The following is a 23,375-nucleotide window of genomic DNA, read 5'->3' on the forward strand; positions in this document are numbered from 1 at the left end:
TGATTATGGGATCTATAGTAATTAATTCTGATGGTTTTCTCTGTGTTTACTATTTATTAATATATACATAATCAATTATTTAATAATTATAAGTTAAAATTAATTACTTTTAAAATTTTATTTGCATAACCATAAAAAAAATATGTTTCACCCTGCCCATCTCAGCAACTTTCATCCTATTAGTTAGAATGTCAATGCATCCTATCAAATCACAAACTAAATAACTTAAGATGCGGATTGACAATCTGGAATCAAAAGTTAATCAGGTTTTTACCCCTATGTAACTTAAGATGTGGATTGACAATCATAAATCAGCTTGCACTATGTAAAAACTGAAAAATTCGATGGGCCAATAGAAATCGAATTTTGATGGTCAAGGGTTGTCAAAAAATTTCAGATTTGACAGCTTAGAGCCATCAAATTTCTCTCATCCTTCATTAATTTGATGATTTCAACCTGTCAAAAAAAAATATTCGACAATAAAAAATTCAACATCTTAGGCCATCGATGTCTGTAAAATTTTATGAAATTCAACAGTCTTGGATCGAATGTAGGCTTTTTCACATTGTGTAACTTGCTAGCGCTGACAACTAAACTGTTAACAAATATTAAAAAATGATGAATTCATACTGGTGGTTCATTAAGATCCAATGTGATATCTTATTACATGGTTATGGATCAATCATATCCCAACAAATAGTTTGTGATGAGAAAGTATATGAATTACTTTTATATCAAATTTTATCTAGATTTTAGAGTGTAAAGAATCCAAGGATCCATCCATTAAAGAAGCATATCGCATGTTCCAATCATGTGGTTTTCAATTCTATCTGAGAGAGACTAATGGGGCAGCATATTTTCTAGCATAACAAGGTACCATTTGTAATGTTTTTTATGGAGAAAATTACCAAAACAGTACATAAAATTGAAAAATTACCAAAATCCTGTACTATTCATCTTAATTTTAAAAATGGTAATTTACCCTTTTTTAAAAAATAAATTATTTTGCCAAAACAGTAAAATTTGAAATGAACAGTAAAATTTGAAATGAACAGTTTTTTTATACCCAAAATACCCTTTAGCATTTTTCGTTTTATATACAATAGTATTCATATCCCATGTTTATGTAAACATATAGAAATATAACAAGGCAATTTCTAATGTTGTTAGAGATCTAAAATCCCGGAAATCATTATCTCCATTAGAGTTAAGGTATTGTAGATTTATAACAAGGCCGTCGAGTACTGAAATAAACTAAATATTGAAAGGAAACATTATTGTACTAAAACAATTATATTTCTACTTGTTTGCTTAAACAAGAGATATTTATATTATCGTATAAAAAGATATTGAAAAGGGCATTTTGGGTATCAAAATAATATTCAATTCAAATTTTATTGTTTTCCTAAAATAACTTATTATTGAAAATGGTAAATTATCCTTTTTTGGAATAAAGATGAATAGTGCACCATTTTAGTAATTTTCGATGCACTTTTTAGTAAATTACCGGTTTTATGCTATTAATGGTCAGAGGAATGTCCCTCATGTTGTAGTTGTGAAGCCTGATAGTACTGGTCAACAAGGAGGTACTGTAAATCAAGTCACGCCTTCACGATGGTCAAACTAATTCCTATTGTGGTTTCCTAGCTTATTTATATTTTTCGTTTGGTGAAAGGGTGTAATATGTAACTGCAAGTTTCTTTGCATAGTGGAATCGATGTGATCTATGGAAGTATCTCAATCTAGAGGGAACCACTTAAAATATATGTGTTTCTTTGTGTGATTGCATCTTGTATTTATTTTTTCAATTTGTTTTCTTATTTCGATTGCACCTATTTTCTTAACACCTCCTGAATTAGCAAACTTCTTGTTTGAAGACCTAAACTATAATTAGTTCGGATGTAATATTTTCCTTGGTGGAATATCATGGGGGTTACATATGCCCCAGCTTAGCAATCTTTAAAAAATCAAAAACAGAAAACAAAAAATTTCATACTTCTAGTCTTTTAGCATAACAAAATCATTGACAAATTTTGCATTCCACGTTCTACCTGTCGAAACACTTAAAAAAATTATACAACATAAGGACGAAAATGCCCCTCCACGTGAATTATGAAATAGATAAAATAATAATTAACTTTTTGCTAAAGAGTAGATAAAATAATATAAAGTTAAGAAAGGGAATTATATGGCTGTAGAATAAAAAAACATACGTTACTTTCTTATCAAGCGATAAGACAAAGTTCTATGCCAGATGGGGTTGGTACTTGGTAGGCCCAGTCAATGCTATATATAGATATATAAGTTCATCAATGGCTTCTTTGAGGTCACCAAACCGAGCTTGAAAGTGAAGAGGTTCTTTGAGGCTGGAGCTTGACTGAGCAATACCAAGTACCGACACTAGGCAATGTCTAGTTCATGCCAACATAGTACAAACGAGGGAAATGGTAATGAAATTTGATTTTCTTTTTACAATCTCTTTTACTTTTTCTTGTCTTTTTTACGTTCCGTTTTCTTCTATTTTGTTTTATTAAATTTCTTTTTTTTTGGGATTAGATAGGAGAATTTTTAATTAGAATAAGACAAATAACTATGGTAGTTCACCATTTCGGAAGCTAAATATGACAAAATTTCAATTCTGGCTAACTGTTCATTTTAATTCTTAGAACATTTTTTATTATTTTTTATTTTTTGCGCTAAGTCGATCAAGAAAAGTTGTATTGATAACAGAATGAAGAATACAAGAGGAGTCCCAAGTTTGTCAAGCTTATCACCCATTAGATTAGCTTGGTTTATAAAAAATTCTGAAGACCATCTGTTCTAGACCACAAACGCAAGGGCATCCACAACTTGGCAATCTTCTTTAAATTCGGTAGAACCATGGATCTAAAACCCATGGGATCTTAGAGCCAAAACACGAAGAGCAAGATCACAGATTTTTCAAAGTGACTATCTTGCAGCTATAAAGTAGAAAGATATATATATATATATATATATATATAGGGTCAGGTTCAAGGGCCGTCTGAGAAACCGTCTAAGAAAACTTTCGTTTTTCAAAATAAGGGTTAGAGGTTTTGGATTGAGCTGATTTTTTGCAAGGATGGTCACTATGATGAGAAGATCATCCTCACAAAAAATCAGCTCAATCAGAAACTTGTAAATCCATCAAAAGTGATTTACAAATAGTGATAAAAAGTGGTAAAAAATCGACGGTCCACATTCTAAATCACTTTTAACGGGGTTAGAAGTTTCAGATTGAGCTGATTTTTTTTTTTGGATGATCTTCCCATCATAGAGATCATCCTCACAAAAAATCAGCTCAATCCAAAATTTCTAACCCATATTTTAAAATTTTATTTTCCGTCGAAAGTTTTCTTAGACGGTTTCTCAGACGGCCCTTGAACCTGACCCATATATATATATATATATATATATATATATATATATATATATATATATATATATATATATATATATATGATGACGATCTCAGTAAAAAGTAGTGAACCTGCAAGATAGTCACTTGAAAAACCTGCGATATCACTCTTCTCGTGTTGGGAATTAAAATGAATAATGAGGCAGAATGTGAATTTCATCAAATCTAATTGATATCATAGCCAAACAATCGGTCTTGAATACATTTTTTTATTTAAAGATGGTAAAATTTTGCATTTAGAAATTTATTGACTTATATTCCTCGATGTTTAAATATTTTCATGGTGGTATGTAGAGGAGATTGACGAATACCTTGACCGATATTTGCCCTTATACGAAGCTGCATGTAGAGGAGATTGGGAAAAAGCAAGTGGGTTTCTTAAAGAGAACCCTTCTGCCATTAATGAAGAGATCGCCACAATGTCGATGACAGCTCTCCACGTTGCGACATTCTATGGACGCATACGGTTCGTGAAAGAGCTGGTGGAAATGATGCGTATAGATGCATTGGAAAAGAAAAACACTAAAGGTGAAACCGCGCTTCATCAGGCAGTTTTGTCAGGACAAATTGGGGCAGCACAGATCATGATAAAAAAGAACCCAAATTTGCTACAGATTACAAACAAAAATAGAGATACACCAATCGTTCAAGCAGCTATACTAGGCAATAAGGAGCTTTTGATGTATCTCTACCAGGAAACAAAAGACGAACATATTTTAAATGACATTCGTCTTCTAAATGCTTTAATCGATGCCGATATGTATGGTGAGTATATAACATGTAATTTGAACAAAACTTTATACAACTGTGCAAAGTATACAAAATGGTTTTGAAATATTTACGCTGTGTAAAAAAACTTTTATAGTCTCTTATAAGTTATAACCTTTTGATATTTTTAAATACCGTACCTGCACTTTTAAATAACATTCCAACATGTTAAAGAAATTGTCTCACCTGCCCCTCCACCTTTTGATTAATATTAGAGATACCCTTATAAATTATAACTTATGACAAGCCCATTGTACTTTCTTATAATTGATGGAAAATGAGCTAATACCCTTGATTTTTCTCCAGAATTAAGCATCTTCAGCCTTTCATGAAGACTATGATGTGATGACCATGGTGGTGGTGATGTGGTGATAATGATGATGATTACGATGATCATAATAATGATTATTGTGGTGATGATCACAATCTCCATTATCCCCATAATCATCCAAGAGGTTAAAGATGACTTGTGTTGGGGAAAAATAAAGGGTTTTAGGTTATATCATTTTAATCTTTTAAAAAGTGTCTTTAATGGTTAATGTTCTCAGTCAAGAAACTCTTTTTTAGGTTGGATCATTTCTCATTAATTTTTTAAAAAGTATCTATAATAGTATGTATTCTCAGTCAGTATAGTCTTTGGTAAAAAAATTTGGCCAACATGGTCATTTTTTCCCTAATTGTTTTTCAAATTAGGCTTACATGATCATAAGCATCACCATTACTACCACCACCATTGTCATCATCTAATCATCCAAGAGGTTAAAGATGTTTTTCGGAAACAAATCAGGGGTCTTTATGTAACTTTTATTAATTTATAAGAAAAATCTGATGTCAAGGGTCTTGTCATCATTTTTAAATTTGGGTATCTCTAATATTCATCATAATTTGGAAGGGTAGCGTTAGGCAACTTCATTAACCTGTTGGAAATTTGTTAAAAAAGGTAGTTACGGCATTTAATTAAAAACTATTTCAAAAGATCATTGTAAGTCCAATGTTTTAGAAAGAATGTGTCCTGAGTGGTCCGGATTCACATTTGGGGACTGTTTGGTCTAATATTGCAAAAAGAGTCTGTATCGTACGCACCCAAGGTGGAGGATTATTTTTTCTTTGACAGGCCACATGTACCAACCACCCTAACACGTGTTCAACAATTAAATGTGATCACTTTTATATGGAGGGGCATATAGAAATTCGAAGGTGGACCTGGGGAGCAAATCCGGTCGCTCTTACCATCTCCACTAATCCTTAATGGTATGGTGGAAGATTGAAACCCCCCTCCCATACCCCAATACATGCCACCTAAGCCATATCCCAAGGAATTAGCATCTAAAATGTCTCTTTTTAGAAATTTCCTCAGATCACGGACTAAGTGAAAACTAGAAAATTTGCCAAAAAAATTCAACGGGTCAAGGCTCACGAATTTTAGAAATTGAATATTTACGGTCTAAAGCCGTCAAAATTCTTGAAGTTCCCCAGATTTGACAGCTTAAAGTCGTCGAATTTCTTCCATCCTTCATTAATTCGACAGTTTCGGCCTGTTGAAAAAAATATTGATAATGTAAAAAATCGACGCCAATTCAATCCCTTGGTTTGTCAAATTTTATGAAATTCAACAGCTTTGGACCGTCAAATTTGGACTTTTTTCACATTGTGACGATTAACATGGCATGTATTGGATTGTGGGAGGAGGGCTTCAATCCTCCGCCCTGGGTGCATACGATCTGCACTCTCTCAAAAACTAGACCTACACGGTCGGTCCCTAAAATTTATCCAGTTACGTTAATATTTCCAAAATCTTATTTGATTACATAACTTTACAAAAACTTTTATCGGTTTCTATATTTTCACCTTGTGTTTATGCTTCGAGAAAATTAGATCTAATTTTCTTTTTTGTCTTTACATATTATATATGTAGATGTAGCTCTGGATCTTGTTAAAAAGTATCCAGAATTGGCTACTACCCAAGATATCCTTGACTGTTCTGCATTGGATTTTTTGGCTAAAAAGCCCTCAGCTTTCAGGAGTGGAAGTGATCTAGGATTTTGGCGAAGTTCCATCTATCGATGTTGGTGTTTCCATCCATCTCTTACTATTTATGTTTTTGTTTTTCCTTATACACATGTTTCGAAAGAAGTTAGAACAACTAAATACTATACTGACTAACAATTTAATTATCTTGATTGAAGGGGTTAATGTCCAACAACCCTCCTTTATCTCTACCCATTGCACAAATGGAGATCCAGAAGATCCCCAGAACTCAAGACACAACACAAAAATGGACATTCCAGGTGTGTTTCTCTTTCAAATGAACCTATATTGGTTGGTAAGATTGATTTGTAACATGCATATAACACTGATCCATATTTTACACTTTTACTTTCCTTTCCACTTCCTTTGTAAAAAAAAAAAAAAAAAACTAATAACCTAACAACAAATGTGAATCATAGAGAAACTAAAGGGTCTCTTACATTCTAAATGCCAAAAAAAAAGGAAAAAAAGAAAAAAAAACTAACAAATTTTAACTGATTACGAGGTCAAAGATCCATCATGCCTTCATGGTCTGTTAGCTGAGGTTGAGAGTATTAGAATCAACCAAATGATAAATGTACATACCCAAGATATATCCCATGGATCTAGCTCCAATTGTGATTATGGATGAAAATAAAAGTTTCAAGGACTTGAATTTTTTTAGTTTTGTTTTTTTTAATAATTTCCCTATCTAGTGTCAACTATTCAGTACTTAACAATTCTTCATTTGTACAGGAATTCTTTCATGGTTTTATGGCCTTTGGAATGTTACAAAACATCTAGGTATCACCCACTACTTTATCTTGAAGTCTTGTTTGTACATTTTTTTTTTTTTTGTTAAATTGTGGGATATAGTTTCATTTTTCTTTTTTTGGTTTTTATTCTCAGTGCCACATTACAAGGAAGTGTACAAAACCAAACTGATGCATAACCAAGCCGAAGAACTTGTCAAATTCATATGTGCCGGAGTTTCTAACTTGCCTTTTCACGAGCGTATGGAATTGTTAAAAGTGCCATTCTTCGAAGCTGCCAAGAATGGATCTGTCAAGTTCATAAAAAATTTGGTTCAATGTGATCCTCAACTGATGGGGGCCGATTTCAGAGATAATAATAGCATACTTCACATTGCCATAACACATCGACAAGAAAAGGTTTTCAACCTTGTATGGGAGAATAGTCCCTGTGCACATATGTTGTCAACTTTACAAGTTTCGGAAGATAAGAGCAACGTCCTCCATCTGGCTGCAAAATTGCCACCTCCACGGAAACTAAATGCAGTGTCTGGTGCCGCACTACAAATGCAAAGGGAATTCCAATGGTTCAAGGTGATTATTTTTTTGGCCTTTACTATCTAGCTAATAGTTTGAATTATTCTATGGAAAAATATTTCTTTCTAGCCCAGTCTTTTGGTGCTTAAACCATATTTCTCCAGAATAAGTAAAACTTCTACGAAAGATCATACTTCTCTTCTCTTAAAAAACAAAAAAAATTGTTTGCTAAGCAAGCAAAATGTATTAAATTTAAATTGAAAAAAAAAAATATGAATATACAAATGATGAACGGAGGATCAAGTGCTATAAAATCAACAAGTAGACCACTACATGAAAAAGGGGGTAAATTCAAGGCCCATGTCTGTTGAATTTGAGCTTCAATAGGTTAAATCAAGAAAGGGAGCCTTTTCAGTAGATGGAGGGCCAAGGCTCGGAGGGCCTTCCCTAGACTAAGTCAATTGCGTAAATCCTGATGTTGTATGTGTGTGTGTCTTATTTAATTCTTTCTCTTGTTACACTTCCCAATAACACAAACCAGTTTTGTAAATAAGCAAGCGTAGGGCCAACAAAGGGGTTTTAATTCAATTTTTAAAACCCAAATTAGGGGGGAGGATCCCACAGTTTGATAAAATGTCCAACAAAAAGAGAGACCACAAGGAGAACATTCCTTTCTAAGTTGAATTCAATTGATAAACATTGCCCATTAGTTTTTAAACAAGTAACCATTTAATAAAGAGTCATCCTTTCCCTGTTGGGGGGAAATATTTTCCATTTCCTAGCACTCCCTATGCAGGGGGGGATTTACAGTGGGACCTGTGGGGGCACTTTTCCCCACAAGAATTTTAAAAGTAATTTGATTAGTGAACTATTGCAACAGATTTTAGCAGCGGAAAAAAAAATCTGCCACTATTGCTCCCACAAATATTTTTTCCACTCTTAGTTGTCCTTACAATTTTTTTTTTTTCACTCTTTGTTGATCACCCCACAAAAAATTTTACTCTTGGGTGCCCCCACTTTAGCAAAATCCTGGCTCCGCCCTGTTTGTTGGTACTAATATATCGTTGTCATAACAGACTTTATTCTAAATATTATTATTTTGTACTTACTTATGAACAACTAATGACATAGGCGGTGGAGAAAACGGTACAACCAACTTACAAGAACTTGAAAAACATAAAAGGGAAAACACCTCGAGATTTGTTTTCATGGGAACACAAGAAGTTACTTAAGCATGCAGAGGAATGGATGAGAAATATGGCAAATTCATGCTCAGTTGTAGCCATGCTCATCGCTACTGTGGCCTTCGCTGCACCCTTTACTGTTCCTGGTGGAAATTCCGAGCTAGGCATCCCTGCATTTCTCAAAAACAAATATTTCATGGTATTTGTCATATCAGATGCATTGGGGCTGATCTCTTCTTTGACGTCACTATTGATATTTTTATCCATTCTCACATCACGCTATGCAGAAGAAGACTTCTTCAATTCCTTACCCAAAAAGTTGATGTTTGCCCTTGTCACACTCTTCTTATCTATTATAGCTACGCTAATAGCTTTTGGTTCTACCTATTTTATCATGTTTCACACTCAACTGGCAAGGATTCCCATTCTTATAACCTCAGTTGCTTGCTTACCGGTGATCATATTTGCATTCCAACACATTTACCTCCTTTACGAACTATTCCGTTCAACATATTTGTGTGATATCCTCCATGGAAAAACCTGACTGATCATGATGAGGAGGAGGAGGATTCCATTGACTTGGAAAAGAAACAAAGAAGTTATTTTACTAATTCATTATTTTCTTGATTGCATTGTACTTGTTACATTACTTGATTATGGGAATTTTTCTTATTTTATATGTTTCTTAAAAGAATTCTTTACCTGAGTTATGTAGTTGGGTTGTTACATTACATCTTTGATCCGGTACTCATACTTCTTGGCGACCAAGAATTCTAGAAATATAGACAGCACAATAGAAAGTAGAAACTGATAGACACTACAGTTTTAAAACCAAACCAGTCGAGTCGACTCTATTAGATTATATTTCAAAGTGACTTGGTCAGAAGCTCAGTACTGGAACCAACCAACCCATTCAATTCAGAACTTCGTATGAGTCAACATGTAAACTAGCTAGGACATGTGAGTCCGAAATGAACCTAGGTTGGTCAGAAACTTCATTTCTAAAATCCTTGCTTTTTCACACAAAAATCCATCGTCTTCAACTTCTTAAAACCTATTCAACTTCATCTTTAATCCATCGACTTCAACTTCTTGAAGAAAATCTTTTTCTACCAAAAAAAAAAAAATCTATAGTGGATAAAATATTGAGTTATATTTAAATAAATATAATTTTAATCATTCATTATCAAGGGCGGAGCCAGGATTTTGCCCATGTGGGGGAAATATTTTTGTGGGGGCAATACATGTCACAATAGCTTATAACCTTCTTGACTTTGAGAACTCTTATGGGGGCAAGTGCCCCCACATAAAATCCACCCATGTTCATTAGTTAAGATTAAATATTTAATGAGTAGCAAGCTTACTTTCCTAATAAATAGAAATCTCTGATATCATTGTAGAAATATGATTTTATTGAGATTTCTTTGATAAATATTACAAAAGCCCTAGTAGGGTATTTATAGAAATTACATCAACCAAATATATAAAAACTACGTAATACAAATATTCTAGAATATCCCAATTGATATATTCTAAATATCAATATATATTTTAGAATATCTTTCATTTCAACCTTCCATTTGTGATGATATACACTAACAATGATACAGTGTATCTCATGCATCTTAATACAGTGCATCTTATTCTCTAACTTCCTCCCGCAAGTGCATGGTCCTTTGAAAAAGGAATAAACAATTGATTTTGTTGAATAATTGTTTGATCTCATTAATGGATATGTTTATTGATCGTCAAAGTGCCAATCATGCTTGTTAGTGGTCACCGTATGCCTATGAAGTCCATCAGTGTTGCATCCCGCTCTTTTTGAGTCTGTCGAAGCCGGTGGCTTATTAAACCAGATCTATCATGATCTCTCCCAGAAGCATAAAAAGTATGATTGTGCCATTTAAATGAAAGAACTCTTGTTAAAGAGATTTTAGATAGGAAAAAAATGAGATCGTGTAATATGAATGTGTGAAATTGGGAGATTTGTAGAGATATAAAAGGAGTTGTGATTTTTATTTGAAAAATAAAAAACCTAAAATAATAGCAAAGAAAAAAATAAAAGATATCTAGGTCCGAAACATAGAGAAAGATGGTATTTTTATTGAAAAAAATACTAATAACATAAACAAAATGATTAAGGTTCGGCAATGGCGATAACGCCATCACCGAAGAACGACACACCAAGATTGATGTGCTTAATGGAACTTAAGCTATGATACCATGTAGAAATATGATTTTATTGAGATTTCTTGGATGAATATTACAAAAATCCCCAGTAGGGTATTTATAGACATTACATCAATCAAGATATATGAAAACTACCTAATATAAATATTCTAGAATATCCCAATTGATATATTCTAAATATCAATATATATTTTAAATATCCTTCATTTCAACCTTCCATTTGTGATGATATATACTAACAATGATACAGTGTATCTCATGCATCTTAATACAGTGCATCTTATTCTCTAACAATCATGACCTTAAAAGTAAGATCCAATAGCAATGTAGGTTGGGAAGATAATCGAATTTGAATCTATAAATAATGTCCACTTCCTTTCTTTTTTCTGGGGTCATCTTCTGTAAACTCAAAGAAGCTTGTCCAAAGGATTATTTTTCATGTCTGCTCATCATAATCCTCTCAATATTGCATATAAACTAAAGCATCATCTTTTACGAACAATAACTATTCAGGATTAGGACACAACCAGATACAAATACCTTATTATCTTACTGTATAGAGAACTTGTGTAATGGGCTATCTTATTATCTTAATTGGAAATTAAAAGCACGCATATAAATGGTGAATCAAATTAAATTAAATGACTACCACAGTGATCCAAAAGACACCTCATCCCTCTAAAATTAATGGCTTAGATCAGGTTGGGAAAAAATCTATAGAAAAAAAAAACATTATTTTAATATAAAATTGAAATCCAACCAAGAATACAAGTCTTTTAATTCAAATGTCTTAGAATTTATGCTTTATAACTATGTGGCACTCAAATACACGATCAGGTGCCATATGGTTTCATAACCATTATTAAACTTGAATATAGGGTCAATAATAAATTCAAGGTTTCATAATTGATTATTTATTATGAGGGACTTTGGTAGTTTAGTAACACTATTACATTCAAATTTTTATAATGATATAACTAAGAAGTCAATCATTCCATAAATAGAAACCTTAGATGATAATAACAACTTTTCTTTGTGATCATGAGTTCGAAGGCTTTGGCACCTTTGCGAGGTTTGATCCTAATTGGATACACACAGTAGGAGGTTCTTCATGTGGGATCATGGTCCTTCTCATGATGCTTGAATTGGTATTGAAATGCAAAGGTTTTATGAGGAATTGGGATCGCTAAAAGAGGTCTTCTTGTGGGGAAAACCAACTTGGAACCCCAGGGAAGAGAGTTGTTTGGTTGTTTATCTTTTCACCAATGTTATTGTAATACAGTGTTTAAAGTAATAAAGCTTGTAAAATTAGAGATTTAGAGGAAGTTGGATGTCCCTAGAACAAATCAGAGACTAATTTCAAGGATCATTTCGGGGAAGATAAAGCCACGAAGACATTGTTGGTTTACATATTTGAATGAGTATAAAGATTTGACTTTTCATACAAAATATGGTGCTCCATTTATGAGATTCCTATTTGTAAATCATGTCCTATGTATGAGCTTATTTTGAAAAAGAAAACAAGTGCATTTTCTGAACAAGGAGGATTGCAAACTAACAACATCACACACCTGGACCATGTAAATTTTGGGATCATGTACGGCAAGACACGGATTAATAACGCAATGAGGCTTCCGGACGATCAAGCACATTGCGATGTTCTTATTATATTGGATGTTGGAGAATAAGATGCACTTTATTAAGATACATGAAATATACTGTATCATTGTTAGTGTATCTCATCACAAATGGAAGGTCGTGATAAAGGATATTCTAGAATATATATTGATATTTAAAATATATCAATTGGGATATTCTAGAATATTTATATTAGGTAGTTTTCATATATCTTGGTTGATGTAATGTCTATAAATACCTTATTGGGGCTTTTGTAATATTAATCCAAGAATTATCAATAAAATCATATTTCTACATGGTATCAGAGCTCAAGCTCCACTGAGCATATCAATCTTTGTGTGTCGAACCTTAATCATTTTGTTTATATTATTAATATTTTTTTTCAATAAAAACACCATCTTTCTCTATGTTCCGGACCTAGATATCTTTTATTTTCTTCTTTGCTATTATTTTAGTTTTTTTTGTTTTTCCAATAAAAATTACAACTCATTTTATATCTCTACAAATCTCCCAATTTAACGCATTCATGTTACACAATCTCATTTTCTTTTTCCTATATGTAGAAATTTGAATTTAATTGATAATTCTTGGATGAATATTACAAAAGTCCCAAGATGGTATTTATAGACATTACATCAACCAAGATATATGAAAACTACCATCCTTCATCACAATCTTCCATTTGTGATGAGATACATTAATAATGATACAATGTATCTCATGTATCTTAATACAATGCATCTTATTCTCTAACATTGGAGTCATTTTTAATCCAATGATCCGCATAAGGGGATTTGGGTGGCCATTAAAAAACACACTTGTAATCTGTCAAGGAAGAGCAAACCATTGTATTAAAGCATAATACTACATCGAACATGTGTACACTAAGAGGGAATATTCAGAGAAATCTTTGGTATATTTTAAGAAGGATGCTAGTGGGACTAACATGAGTACCAAAAGACTTCCACTGGCCCTTTGATTAACAAGTGTACTTCTAAGAGCACTTAATTCGAAAAACCTTATAACTAATACGACAAACAAACAAACCATAAATGAGCTCTACTTTTGTAAGTTCAACTAGCACTAATTTCATAATATATTAGAAACAACTGTATAGGTTTCAACTTTGAAGCTTACGTTGGTTACAATTTTGTTTTTGGAAGTTATAGTAGCAAAAAATTTTAAAAGTTTCCAAATCCAAGTTGGTTTATTGGTAGGGTATAAAGTTGGGTTATTGGTCGTGAGACTTTTTTTCAAAGAGTAGCTATGGAGGTCTAACAGCTTATTTTAGAAGCTCTAGAGGTTTAAGACAATGTAACCCATCTATATTCCTCAAAATTTTCCTGATTGTTTGACCAAACTTTCCCAACTTTAAATGAGTTGAACCCTCCATTACCGAATCCAAACTTTGTTACTATGTTACAACAGGACAATTCTTTATAGCACAATAAAAGTATGAAACATCGGAATACCCACCTTTGTATAGTCTTTCTGGGTCTATATGAACATATTCATGCTCACCACTATGTGAAAAAATGGGTAAATTCGATGGACCTTGGCGTCAATTTTAACCCTTTTTCACATAGTATACTCTCTAGTGATTGGGGTATTAGACAACTCCCTCTATATATGATTTCATCCTCCCCCTCCACTACTTCTTCCTCTTCATCTCCGTTAAAACCAAATTGAAAATAATAATAATAATAGATTCTTCTACTAAACCTTGCTTAAACATGATGTACTTGTCACAGTTATAAGTTTGTCGGTTCACATCAACCATCATGAATGCTTAAAATCTTTGCCATCGCAAAATCGCATTCCTATTTTCTGTAAACAAGTACATAAAGAAACATCTTATCAATGTAATATGAAAAAAACGAAATAGGAGAGAGACAAAACTGCACACAAGGATTTAGGTAGTTTGACAATGTGTCTATGTCCACGGATTAGAACAAGAGCAATCACCATTTTCTCATGAATTTTACAATCCTAGAGATCTCTATTTATAAATCCGTGAGTTACTAAAACATGAAAATCTCCTCAGTTAAGAAACCTTCCAAAATAGAAAAATCTTAAAAAAATATAACCTCTCTAAAAATCCCTTAAAGCTCAACCTAAGAACAAAAAGAAGAAGAAGAGTAAGGTGGGGTTAAACCCTCCTTTATCCCCCTTTAATCTCCCCCTTCTTATTACCCCCTTTTTATTTTTAAGTACTTTTCCTATTTGCAAGTTTAATTTCATGTTTTTTAATGTAATTTCTATATCTTTAGTCTAGAGACTTAGGGAGAGAGAGTAATCCCTCTTTGAGGTAATATCCCCCAATAAGTCCTCAATAAGATGTTTGAAAGCATTAGATTAGGTTTATTTACTTTCATTTACTCTTATGCAATTTAATTTCTATAGCATAGATGCTTTCAATTTCTTGCAATTTCAATTCTAGAACAATTGTCGTTTATCTTGCTTCTTTTGATGGCAATAGAACTAGAAAGTAGACCCTCTTGGAAGTAATCTTCGCTTGATAAATCCATCACATGCTTACACTTTGCACACACTCACTTCTAAAATAACTACAAGCAAAAGTGTAGGTCCATATGGACCTATATTCAACCTTCAGAGCCAATAAAAACAATCCAAAATAGATAAAATTTCATGATGTAATCTTGATTCCTCCATGGTGTGATTCAAATCATGAACCTCACCTAAAGATCAAACCAATAAATTAAATCTCCCTGAAGAGCACATAAACTTGTTTTGAAGATTTGGGACTCCAAATGATGAGATCCATGTGGGTTTTCATCGAAGTCCCAAGCTCACAAAAATTTCAGTGAGACCTACTTTTAATAGGGGCTTGCTCATCGTATTGATTTGTTCATTTTTCAAAACAAAATTATAGTTAATTTTTCCTAATTTTCTATAGCTTTTTGTCTTCAAAAATCCAAAAAAAAAAAAAAAAAGAGTTTTTTAATCTTCGCCTATAGTCATTTATTAGTAACCATCTTAATATTGAAGGGACAAGATGCCTAACACCTTCTTTGTCCATCAATCGAATCTCCTTACCTTAGATTTCTAGGTAGACCATTTTCCCTTATCTTTTGGATATATGAATCACTACATGCTAAAAAATAAAATTTTATAAAACATTTTTATGGTGCCCATTCATACCTTAATTGAATGGTGGCAACTCTTAAACCTATGTAGATGAACTCAAAATCCCAAAGGTTTTGAAGCTCATGTATTTACACCCGGAATTCAACTTCGACTTCAACTTCCTTTTTATTAGTTTTTCTAAAGCTTAATCAACTAGAAAAAAGTCAAGTACATCCAAGTGGGGTTATATGTATTGAGCCCACCAATATCTATAACTCTTATCAAACTATCGAATCATGTCTTTTGTTTTCTAAGGAATAAAAAATTTGACTCAACTCTTTATTTGGGTCAAAGATAGCCACAAACTATGTAACTCTAACATGTCTACGAACTTTGCAAAAAAAATCATAGTTTCATAAATACATTGACGAAAATCTTATTGACGAGCAAACTTGTGATGACTATACATTTCACCTCACAAATATTTTCACGACAAAATACAACAAACCCAGGGCAACAACTTATCGTGAAAGCTTGAATCTCATAAGGTTCGTCATCATTATCGGTTCGTATTCTTCTATCACTCTTTAGCGGCCAAACCTCCTCATGATGGCATTTGAAATCATTGGAACCCATATTGAGAATCAAATCTTTTACATCCTTAGCATTATCTTCCTAGTTGAAATACGAATTAAAAATACAAACTATGCGAACCAAATATGAAGGTCCATATCAACATCAAGTTTACCAAATACTCTCCAAAGAAAGTGAAGTTTGATCCACCCAAAAAAATAATGTAAGGGACAATAAGCCGATGAAACTGTAAAACCCCAAGTTCTCGATTCGTATCTCGAGGAAAAATAAATATTAGAATTTTGAGAAAATCTTGAAAGTGGGACTTAGGGGTAAAATTTTAGAATATTTCTGATCATTTTTAATGGAATCTGACCTCACCATTGGATTCAAAATGATCAAAAAATATACTTTAGCCTCTAAGCACACTCAAATGCGAGTCCGAACATTGCAAAATCCTCGATTACCAAGTCGGACCAAGCTAAACTAGTAATTTTTTGCTAGAGTAAGAATTATTAAGATTTGATTATACCATTGGGTTCGTAACAAAAAATTATTGAATATGAACTATTTATTTATCATTTTTGGAGCACAAAAAGTTGAATTATCGTCAAAAATGAAAATTACGTCAATTTTAGGGGTCACCTCAGGCTAAAAATGTAAACTTTTGTTAGAGATAGAATGTGTAGAAATTGACTACACCATTAAATCTGGAACAAAAAATTAGGCGAAATAGAGTATTCATTCGTCACTTTTGGGGTCCGGACGGTCAAGTTATCGTCGATCGAAACAATAGGCAAAATATCGATTTTGTCCCAAGATATATATAAAATAAGATTTTTTTAATTTTTTCACTATTCACCTTCGTTTTAAACGACCCAAAATCAGCCAAATCATTTTTTAAAAAAAATTCATTTTTTTCTTCAATCTTCCACCTCAGATCCCTCGCAAACGGCTCGCCGTCAACGAACGACATAGAAGAGAGAAACGTTCGCAATCGCATTCTCTACAAAAACTCATCCAACCTCTTTCCATTTTACTTTCTCTTTCACCCCGTTATCATCAAAATCAGCTATTATATATATATAGGGGGTTTCAAATTCCGACCTCGGATTTCGCTTGTTTCGGGGTCAAACCGTCTTCCGTCGCAGAAGGGAGAAAAGACGACGGCGTCGATATCTTCAAAATCACCTGGTTAGATTCGAAAATCAGCCATCTCAAACTTCGAGCCATCTCGATTTTTGTGTCGTTCGCCTTGATTTTCGCGCACGTGCTTCTATCTTTTCGCACAGAGATTGTAAGGAAGTCTCAATTTCTATTAGTAATCGTAGATTGTAAAAATTACATTTACGATTTTATTAAAATTTGTTGTGAGTTTTCAAAAATATATAATTCAATTGATTATTTCAAATTCACGCCAGAACTTGCATGTTTAATTGTATTTTATAACAAAATATACGTGGGTAGGACTTCTCACTGGGTTATTTCCGTCAGTTGGGTCATGTGCACCGCTCGAACCCCGTTTTGATCTAAAGTTTGTATTTTTTTAATGTTATTAATAAAAATAAATTTCATAATTGAAAAAATGATTTAATATTCAATGACCTCATATTGAATTGATAAATAACAGAAAGTACATATTTTGTTTGAGAGATTTGAAAAAGGTAAAAATCGAAAAGGAAAAAATGGGTATGAAACGGTAAAATATCAGAGTCACACTCGAGGGGTGATGTCTGCATTTTACATTGTTGTGTTGTGTATAGGTTGGTAAACGGATATCCAGGGATAATGTTACTGGTTGCATGTTTATTTACTTTCTATTAGCACGAGGTGTTGTTTACGTTTCCATTCTATTATTTATTTTAGGCCGGCTAGCCACACTTGCATGGTAGGAAACTGGATATCCATTCTCAACCTTGTATTGTTAATTTCTCTTTTATTTTCAAATAAAAATAATATATATAGCTATTTTGTGAGTTGTTAAAGAGTCTATGAATACTTGAAGGGATAGTGCGTCATATCATTCGGAGTGGTGTACTATCCTGGGATATACAGTAAGGACCACCAAGCTCATACGTGGTATGGGACGCGTATGAGAGTGGAGTCACAACTGAAATCCGGGTTTATTCATTTCTATCTTTACCAGTGAACTTGTAATGTAAAGGTGACCGTATACGAATGATTTGTATATTTGAGAATAACATGTACGCCTGATAGGCATAGACGAAGATGAATAGTCAGTGATCACTAACAATATATAGTAGTCGAACGTTCTGACACATCGAAAAGAAACACATTGCTTACAGTCACGTCAAACGACCAGCCTGAGCCGAATAAATGGTCAACCAAACGTGATAAATGCAGCGACCAACCACAAAATCAGGAACTAAAAGTCATTAAAGAATTGTAACATCATGTCCCGACTGGGAGCAATCCAATCGTGAATCCCAACTCTCTAATTCCGCTACTCCACCATGTGTATTACGTATATGTTATTTTATTTTAATATATAAAATGAAATGCAAGTTTAATGTTTCCATTTGATCAATTAGATTTATATAAAAAGAAAATGTTATAGTGAGTACTGTTGGTTGATGTAATATCAGTTTTAAAATGTTTAGTTGCTCATCCCTGACTATATGTACCAGTTAATCATAGTTTCTTTTGTATAATTTTACAGATTTTAAAATGATTTAGTATGCTTATTCGTTCATGTTAGAAGAAGTTATTGGCATAAATTATCTTCTTCTTTACTGGGTAACCATTGTTACTCACCCTTTCCTTCTCCATTTTTTTTAATTTCAGATCCGAAGCTTGGCAAAACAGGTCTAGAAAATGAGTGAGAACCATCTGGTGGGTCAGATAGACAGCCAGAGTCCGCCACTTGGTGAGTATTGGGGTTATACCCTAGTGGTGTCAAATTATCCAGGATTATTATGAATTTTGTCTTGAGTGTTAGGACTTCTACTAGAGTGAGGATGTTTGTATAATTCTGTGTTTTGTTATCCTTCCGTACTCTGATCTTTCGTACATTATTAGATGTATATAGGCTTCCGCTAGTATTATATTTTTGTATTTATATATGCAGGATTGTATGTTGTTTATTAGGTACAGGTTGAATCGTCTTAGAATGCTAACATAAACAGAGGAGACCATGCCGAAATTTTGAGGTGCCACCTAGTACCTCGAGATCTGACATGGGAATTTGTGTTAGCGTTTGGCGGGACGCCACAGAAATACCTACAACTATATATGTTTTCATACCCAAATAGGTTTGAGTAAAACCTTTATACAAACAATACAGAAGAGGAAGTACCAAGCTGAATGCAATAGCTCAAGCCATTAACACTACCATCTTAAAGGTACTTAGACAAAAAACATTACCACATTTGCAAGGGAAAACATAGAAATATTACCACAAGGTGAGATATGCAGCCGTCATAACTTCATCTTCAATATTCTAATTCGTAGGAAAGCCAAGTTTGATAAGTGAATTTTTTCCTCTTTACGATTCTTTGTAATCAAAATAACTCGAAAACAGAAGAGTCTTTGTAATTATTTTTTAAGACATTGATTGCCATTATGATTGAAGTAAAATGATTTTGTCATTTCTTTGTATTCCATTGTCAGACGATGATTAGAAATTTGTTCAGTTTTGATGTACCAAAAATCAAGTCACTTAATGTGTATAACGCAATCACTGCCCTTATTAAATCAACAAGGCATATGCCTTAAACAGTTACTAGCAAGAAATAAGAAGCCCTAAAAAATAGTTGCAACCCATGAGTTCATCAAAACTGGGAATCACTTCTTCATAATACTTACTTAGGATGAAAAATCCAGAAATCTTCTGCATTTCCTATAAAGAAATGTCAACTTTGCCACAATCCATCAAAAAAGTGTTGGTCTCAAGACATCATATTTCACACAAAACTCGATACATGCCATTAGGACGACTGTATTCCTTACTCGCAGCAACTATGGCTTTATTAAGTAAATATGTTGCCTTTTTGTTCTACAGCTTATGTCTTATGTCCAAGCTCCAATCTCAAAAATCATTGAGATATCGAATGGCGCCTCAAGGTTCAATATCTGAACCCCACTGAGTAAAACGATGCACGATTTTTTACGTCAAAATAGGTTGTAGACAGCTTCGAGCTTGATCATAGTGAGGATGGTGACATAAAAATGGTTGACATTCTATATCAATCCTGTCTCTTTGAAGCACGTTAGTTGTTGAAGGATATTCATTTACGTATTTAGTGATGTGCCCATTTTTGTATCATGTGTCTTTAAAGAACTGGTCATTGGGATAGTAAGCTTTAACTCTACAGATGGACTATTCATTCTTCTTAAATGACCAATTATCATAACATTGAAAAAACAAAATCACTTCCCTTTTTTAGAGAAATTTACAAGGTCATCTACCCACCTTTCGCTTAGTAAGCTCATTTTTACACAATTCTTATTTCTCGAACCTTTAGGAAAAGTATCATTAGCCATTCTTATAGAATAAAAATAGAGGTGAACATATTTATTTACAAAAAATATCTTATGTCTCACTAAGTACTAATGCCACATTGACTAAAAGAACATGCAAATATGACATGTAAATGTTAATCAAAATGCATCATCTTCAGTAGTGCTTCAACACCAGTTGGCATTGTCCGCCCTCAAGCACATTAATAAACAACTACTTTGGAAACTAGCCAACTGGCGTATATATGTCTCTCATCACACGGCATCTCTAATAATTAAGCATTGTCCACCCCCGAACACCATTGATAAACAACTGATTTGACCAATCAGCATGTATATGTCTCTCATCACACAGCTTCTCTAGTTAGTTGGTGGTGTTCGTCTTGAGCACCACTGATAAACAACTACTTTGGAGACTAACTAATCGGCGTGTACATGTCTCTCGTCTCGCGACTTCTTTAGTCAGTTGGCATTGTCCACCCCTAAGCACTACTAATAAACAACTGCTTTGGAGATTGGTCAATCGACGTGTACACATCTCTCGTCACATAACATTTCTATCCAGTTGGCATTTTCCACACCCAAACACTACTGATAAACAGCTGCTTTGAAAATTGGCCAATTGGCGTGTATGTGTTTCTCGTCACATGGCATCCCTAGTTAGTTGACGAATACCATTGATAAACAGTTACTTTGGAAATTGGCCAACCAGAGTATGCATGCCTCTCATCATGTGGCTCTTGTAACCAGTTGGCATTTTCCTCCCCCGAGCACTACTAGTATACAACTATTTCGAAGACTGACCAACCGATGTCTACATACACATCTCTCATTATACGGTGTCTTCAACAAGTTGGCGTTGTCCACCCACAAGTAGTATTAATGTACAATTAAGCTGGAAACTAGCCAACAAAGGATTACAAGGTGAAAGCACGTGGTTAACCCATTTAGGTACAAAACATTCGCACACCTACCAACATGATCAATGATGCAATGCCTTCAGCTCCACTTCCGATAATACACCATTAAGGGGGCATTTGTCTATCAAAAATTTTAAATAGACCCTAGACCTTTCTTAAATTACAAAAAAAGTCCTTAAAATCCACAAGTAAGCCCATACATCCAAATTGGACCCCTTTATTGAAACATACCTCTTATAGCTTGGGTCTTGGAATTTCATAGATAAAATCCATGGTCGAACAAATCCAAGTGATCTACCTTAACTATTGGGCCCCATACATAAAATCCATGGAATCCTTAAAATTGGATTTGGACGAATTTAACCTTTAGATGACCCAATCAAAACTCTTTAAGTTGGGGTATAATTGGAAAGTTGAATTATCTTAAGTTTATAAATACCAAAGCTTCCCTCATTTGGAGGGGAACCAAAATCACTTTCTTTCAAAAGACAGAAGCTCTCCTTCTAGAGAAGAAGAAACTCTCAAGCCCTACTCCAAAGACGAAGCAAAACTCTTTAAGAGAGACTTGAATTCTAATTCAAGAGAAGATTAAGTCCAAAAGCCCTTCATCAGAAGCTAAGGGCTTGTTTGGATTGACTTCTCCAAGTGCTTCTAGATCTTGTGGAAAGCCAAAAGCACTATATCAATCATTTAGATACATAAGCACTTGGAGAAGTAATTTCACAAAAGAGTAAAAATAATACTTCTGAGAGAAGTACCAAGACTAGTACTTCTCAAAATTATTTTTGCACGGAGCAATTTTGTCCGTTAAATATAAGTTGTGGTTCCAATTATACCCTCACGAATTTTACATTTTACTCGATATATCCCTCGTCAACTCATCAAAACAAAAACCCTTCACCCATGGAAACCCTCTCCTCTTTCGCATCTCCTCCCTCAGGCGACTTCACCGACGATCATTCCAACGATTGCAGTAGTGAATTCATCATCTCCTCATCATTCACCCTTGGAAACCTTCAACAAAAAGGGTTTCTAACTTTCATAGTAAGAAGTGAAAATTAAGAACTCTCTATCGCGAAGATCCCAGATCGACAGAGACAGAGTCCTCTTACCCTCCACGTTCCTTCATTGTCATCATCATCATGAAACCCATTTCAACCTGTAAGCTCTCTCTCTCTCTCTCTCTCTCTCTCTCTCTCTCTCTCTCTCTCTCTCAACTAGTTTGATATTCATCAAAAACCCTAACGATTAACTTGTATCAACTTCTCTTCTTATCCGCCATTAATGGACATTAAAACTCTCACAAACAATAAAAGTCCAGTCGTCCATGGTGACGCCATTAATGAATTTTTGTGGGTTTTTAACAAAATCATAGAAAATCACTAAAGTTCATACCTACCAGCCCTCTATGGTTGAATTGAATTTATATGGTTTCAATTTTCGTATTATTCGTCTTACTTTACCATACTTTACCTGATCTATTTGATAGTTGTCTTGTTTTTATACAGGTTTTATTTTTCATATGTCCAATATTTATGAGAGGTTTTGACGAATTTTTTTCTTTTTTTTTAAAAGAAGATGTATATTTTGAGTTTTAAAATGATGTTATAATATTTTTATTGAATAAAAACAATAACTATCACTTTTTGGAGTACAAGCTATTGAGTTATAATATTAGAAATAGTAATTATTACATATAAGAGCATTATGATCATTTTAACATAATTTAAAATAGTTTCCAAATACAAAATTCTATCAGAAGTACTTTTGAAAATACTTCTCAAAATCTACATCCAAACACAAA

The 23,375-nt window shown here is 33.5% G+C and overlaps 1 protein-coding gene across 1 annotated transcript; it reads left to right on the top strand.

Moving 5' to 3' along the window:
* The first annotated feature begins 2,325 nt into the window (after nt 1-2,325).
* On the top strand, nt 2,326-9,311 carry LOC147410390 (uncharacterized). The gene is made up of 7 exons (XM_086432463.1): nt 2,326-2,447; nt 3,731-4,216; nt 6,120-6,269; nt 6,391-6,492; nt 6,968-7,015; nt 7,121-7,557; nt 8,632-9,311. The coding sequence occupies exons 1-7, from the start codon at nt 2,408-2,410 to the stop codon at nt 9,226-9,228; spliced, it is 1,860 nt and encodes a 619-aa protein (XP_086288589.1). The 5' UTR covers nt 2,326-2,407; the 3' UTR covers nt 9,229-9,311.
* Nucleotides 9,312-23,375: the final 14,064 nt, after the last annotated feature.

The sequence above is a fragment of the Akebia trifoliata genome, chromosome 1, assembly GCF_017979445.1.
Source record: "Akebia trifoliata isolate Shusen 1 chromosome 1, ASM1797944v1, whole genome shotgun sequence".
Lineage (NCBI taxonomy): Eukaryota > Viridiplantae > Streptophyta > Magnoliopsida > Ranunculales > Lardizabalaceae > Akebia > Akebia trifoliata.

What these genes read in the sequence shown, in the direction of transcription:
- LOC147410390 (XM_086432463.1), top strand. Translation starts at nt 2,408, where the DNA reads ATGTCTAGTTCATGCCAACATAGTACAAACGAGGGAAATG. An exon ending in TAGTACAAACGAGGGAAATG is followed by an intron (nt 2,448 to 3,730) that starts GTAATGAAATTT and finishes GGTGGTATGTAG; the next exon opens with AGGAGATTGACGAATACCTT. An exon ending in GAATGTTACAAAACATCTAG is followed by an intron (nt 7,016 to 7,120) that starts GTATCACCCACT and finishes TTTTATTCTCAG; the next exon opens with TGCCACATTACAAGGAAGTG.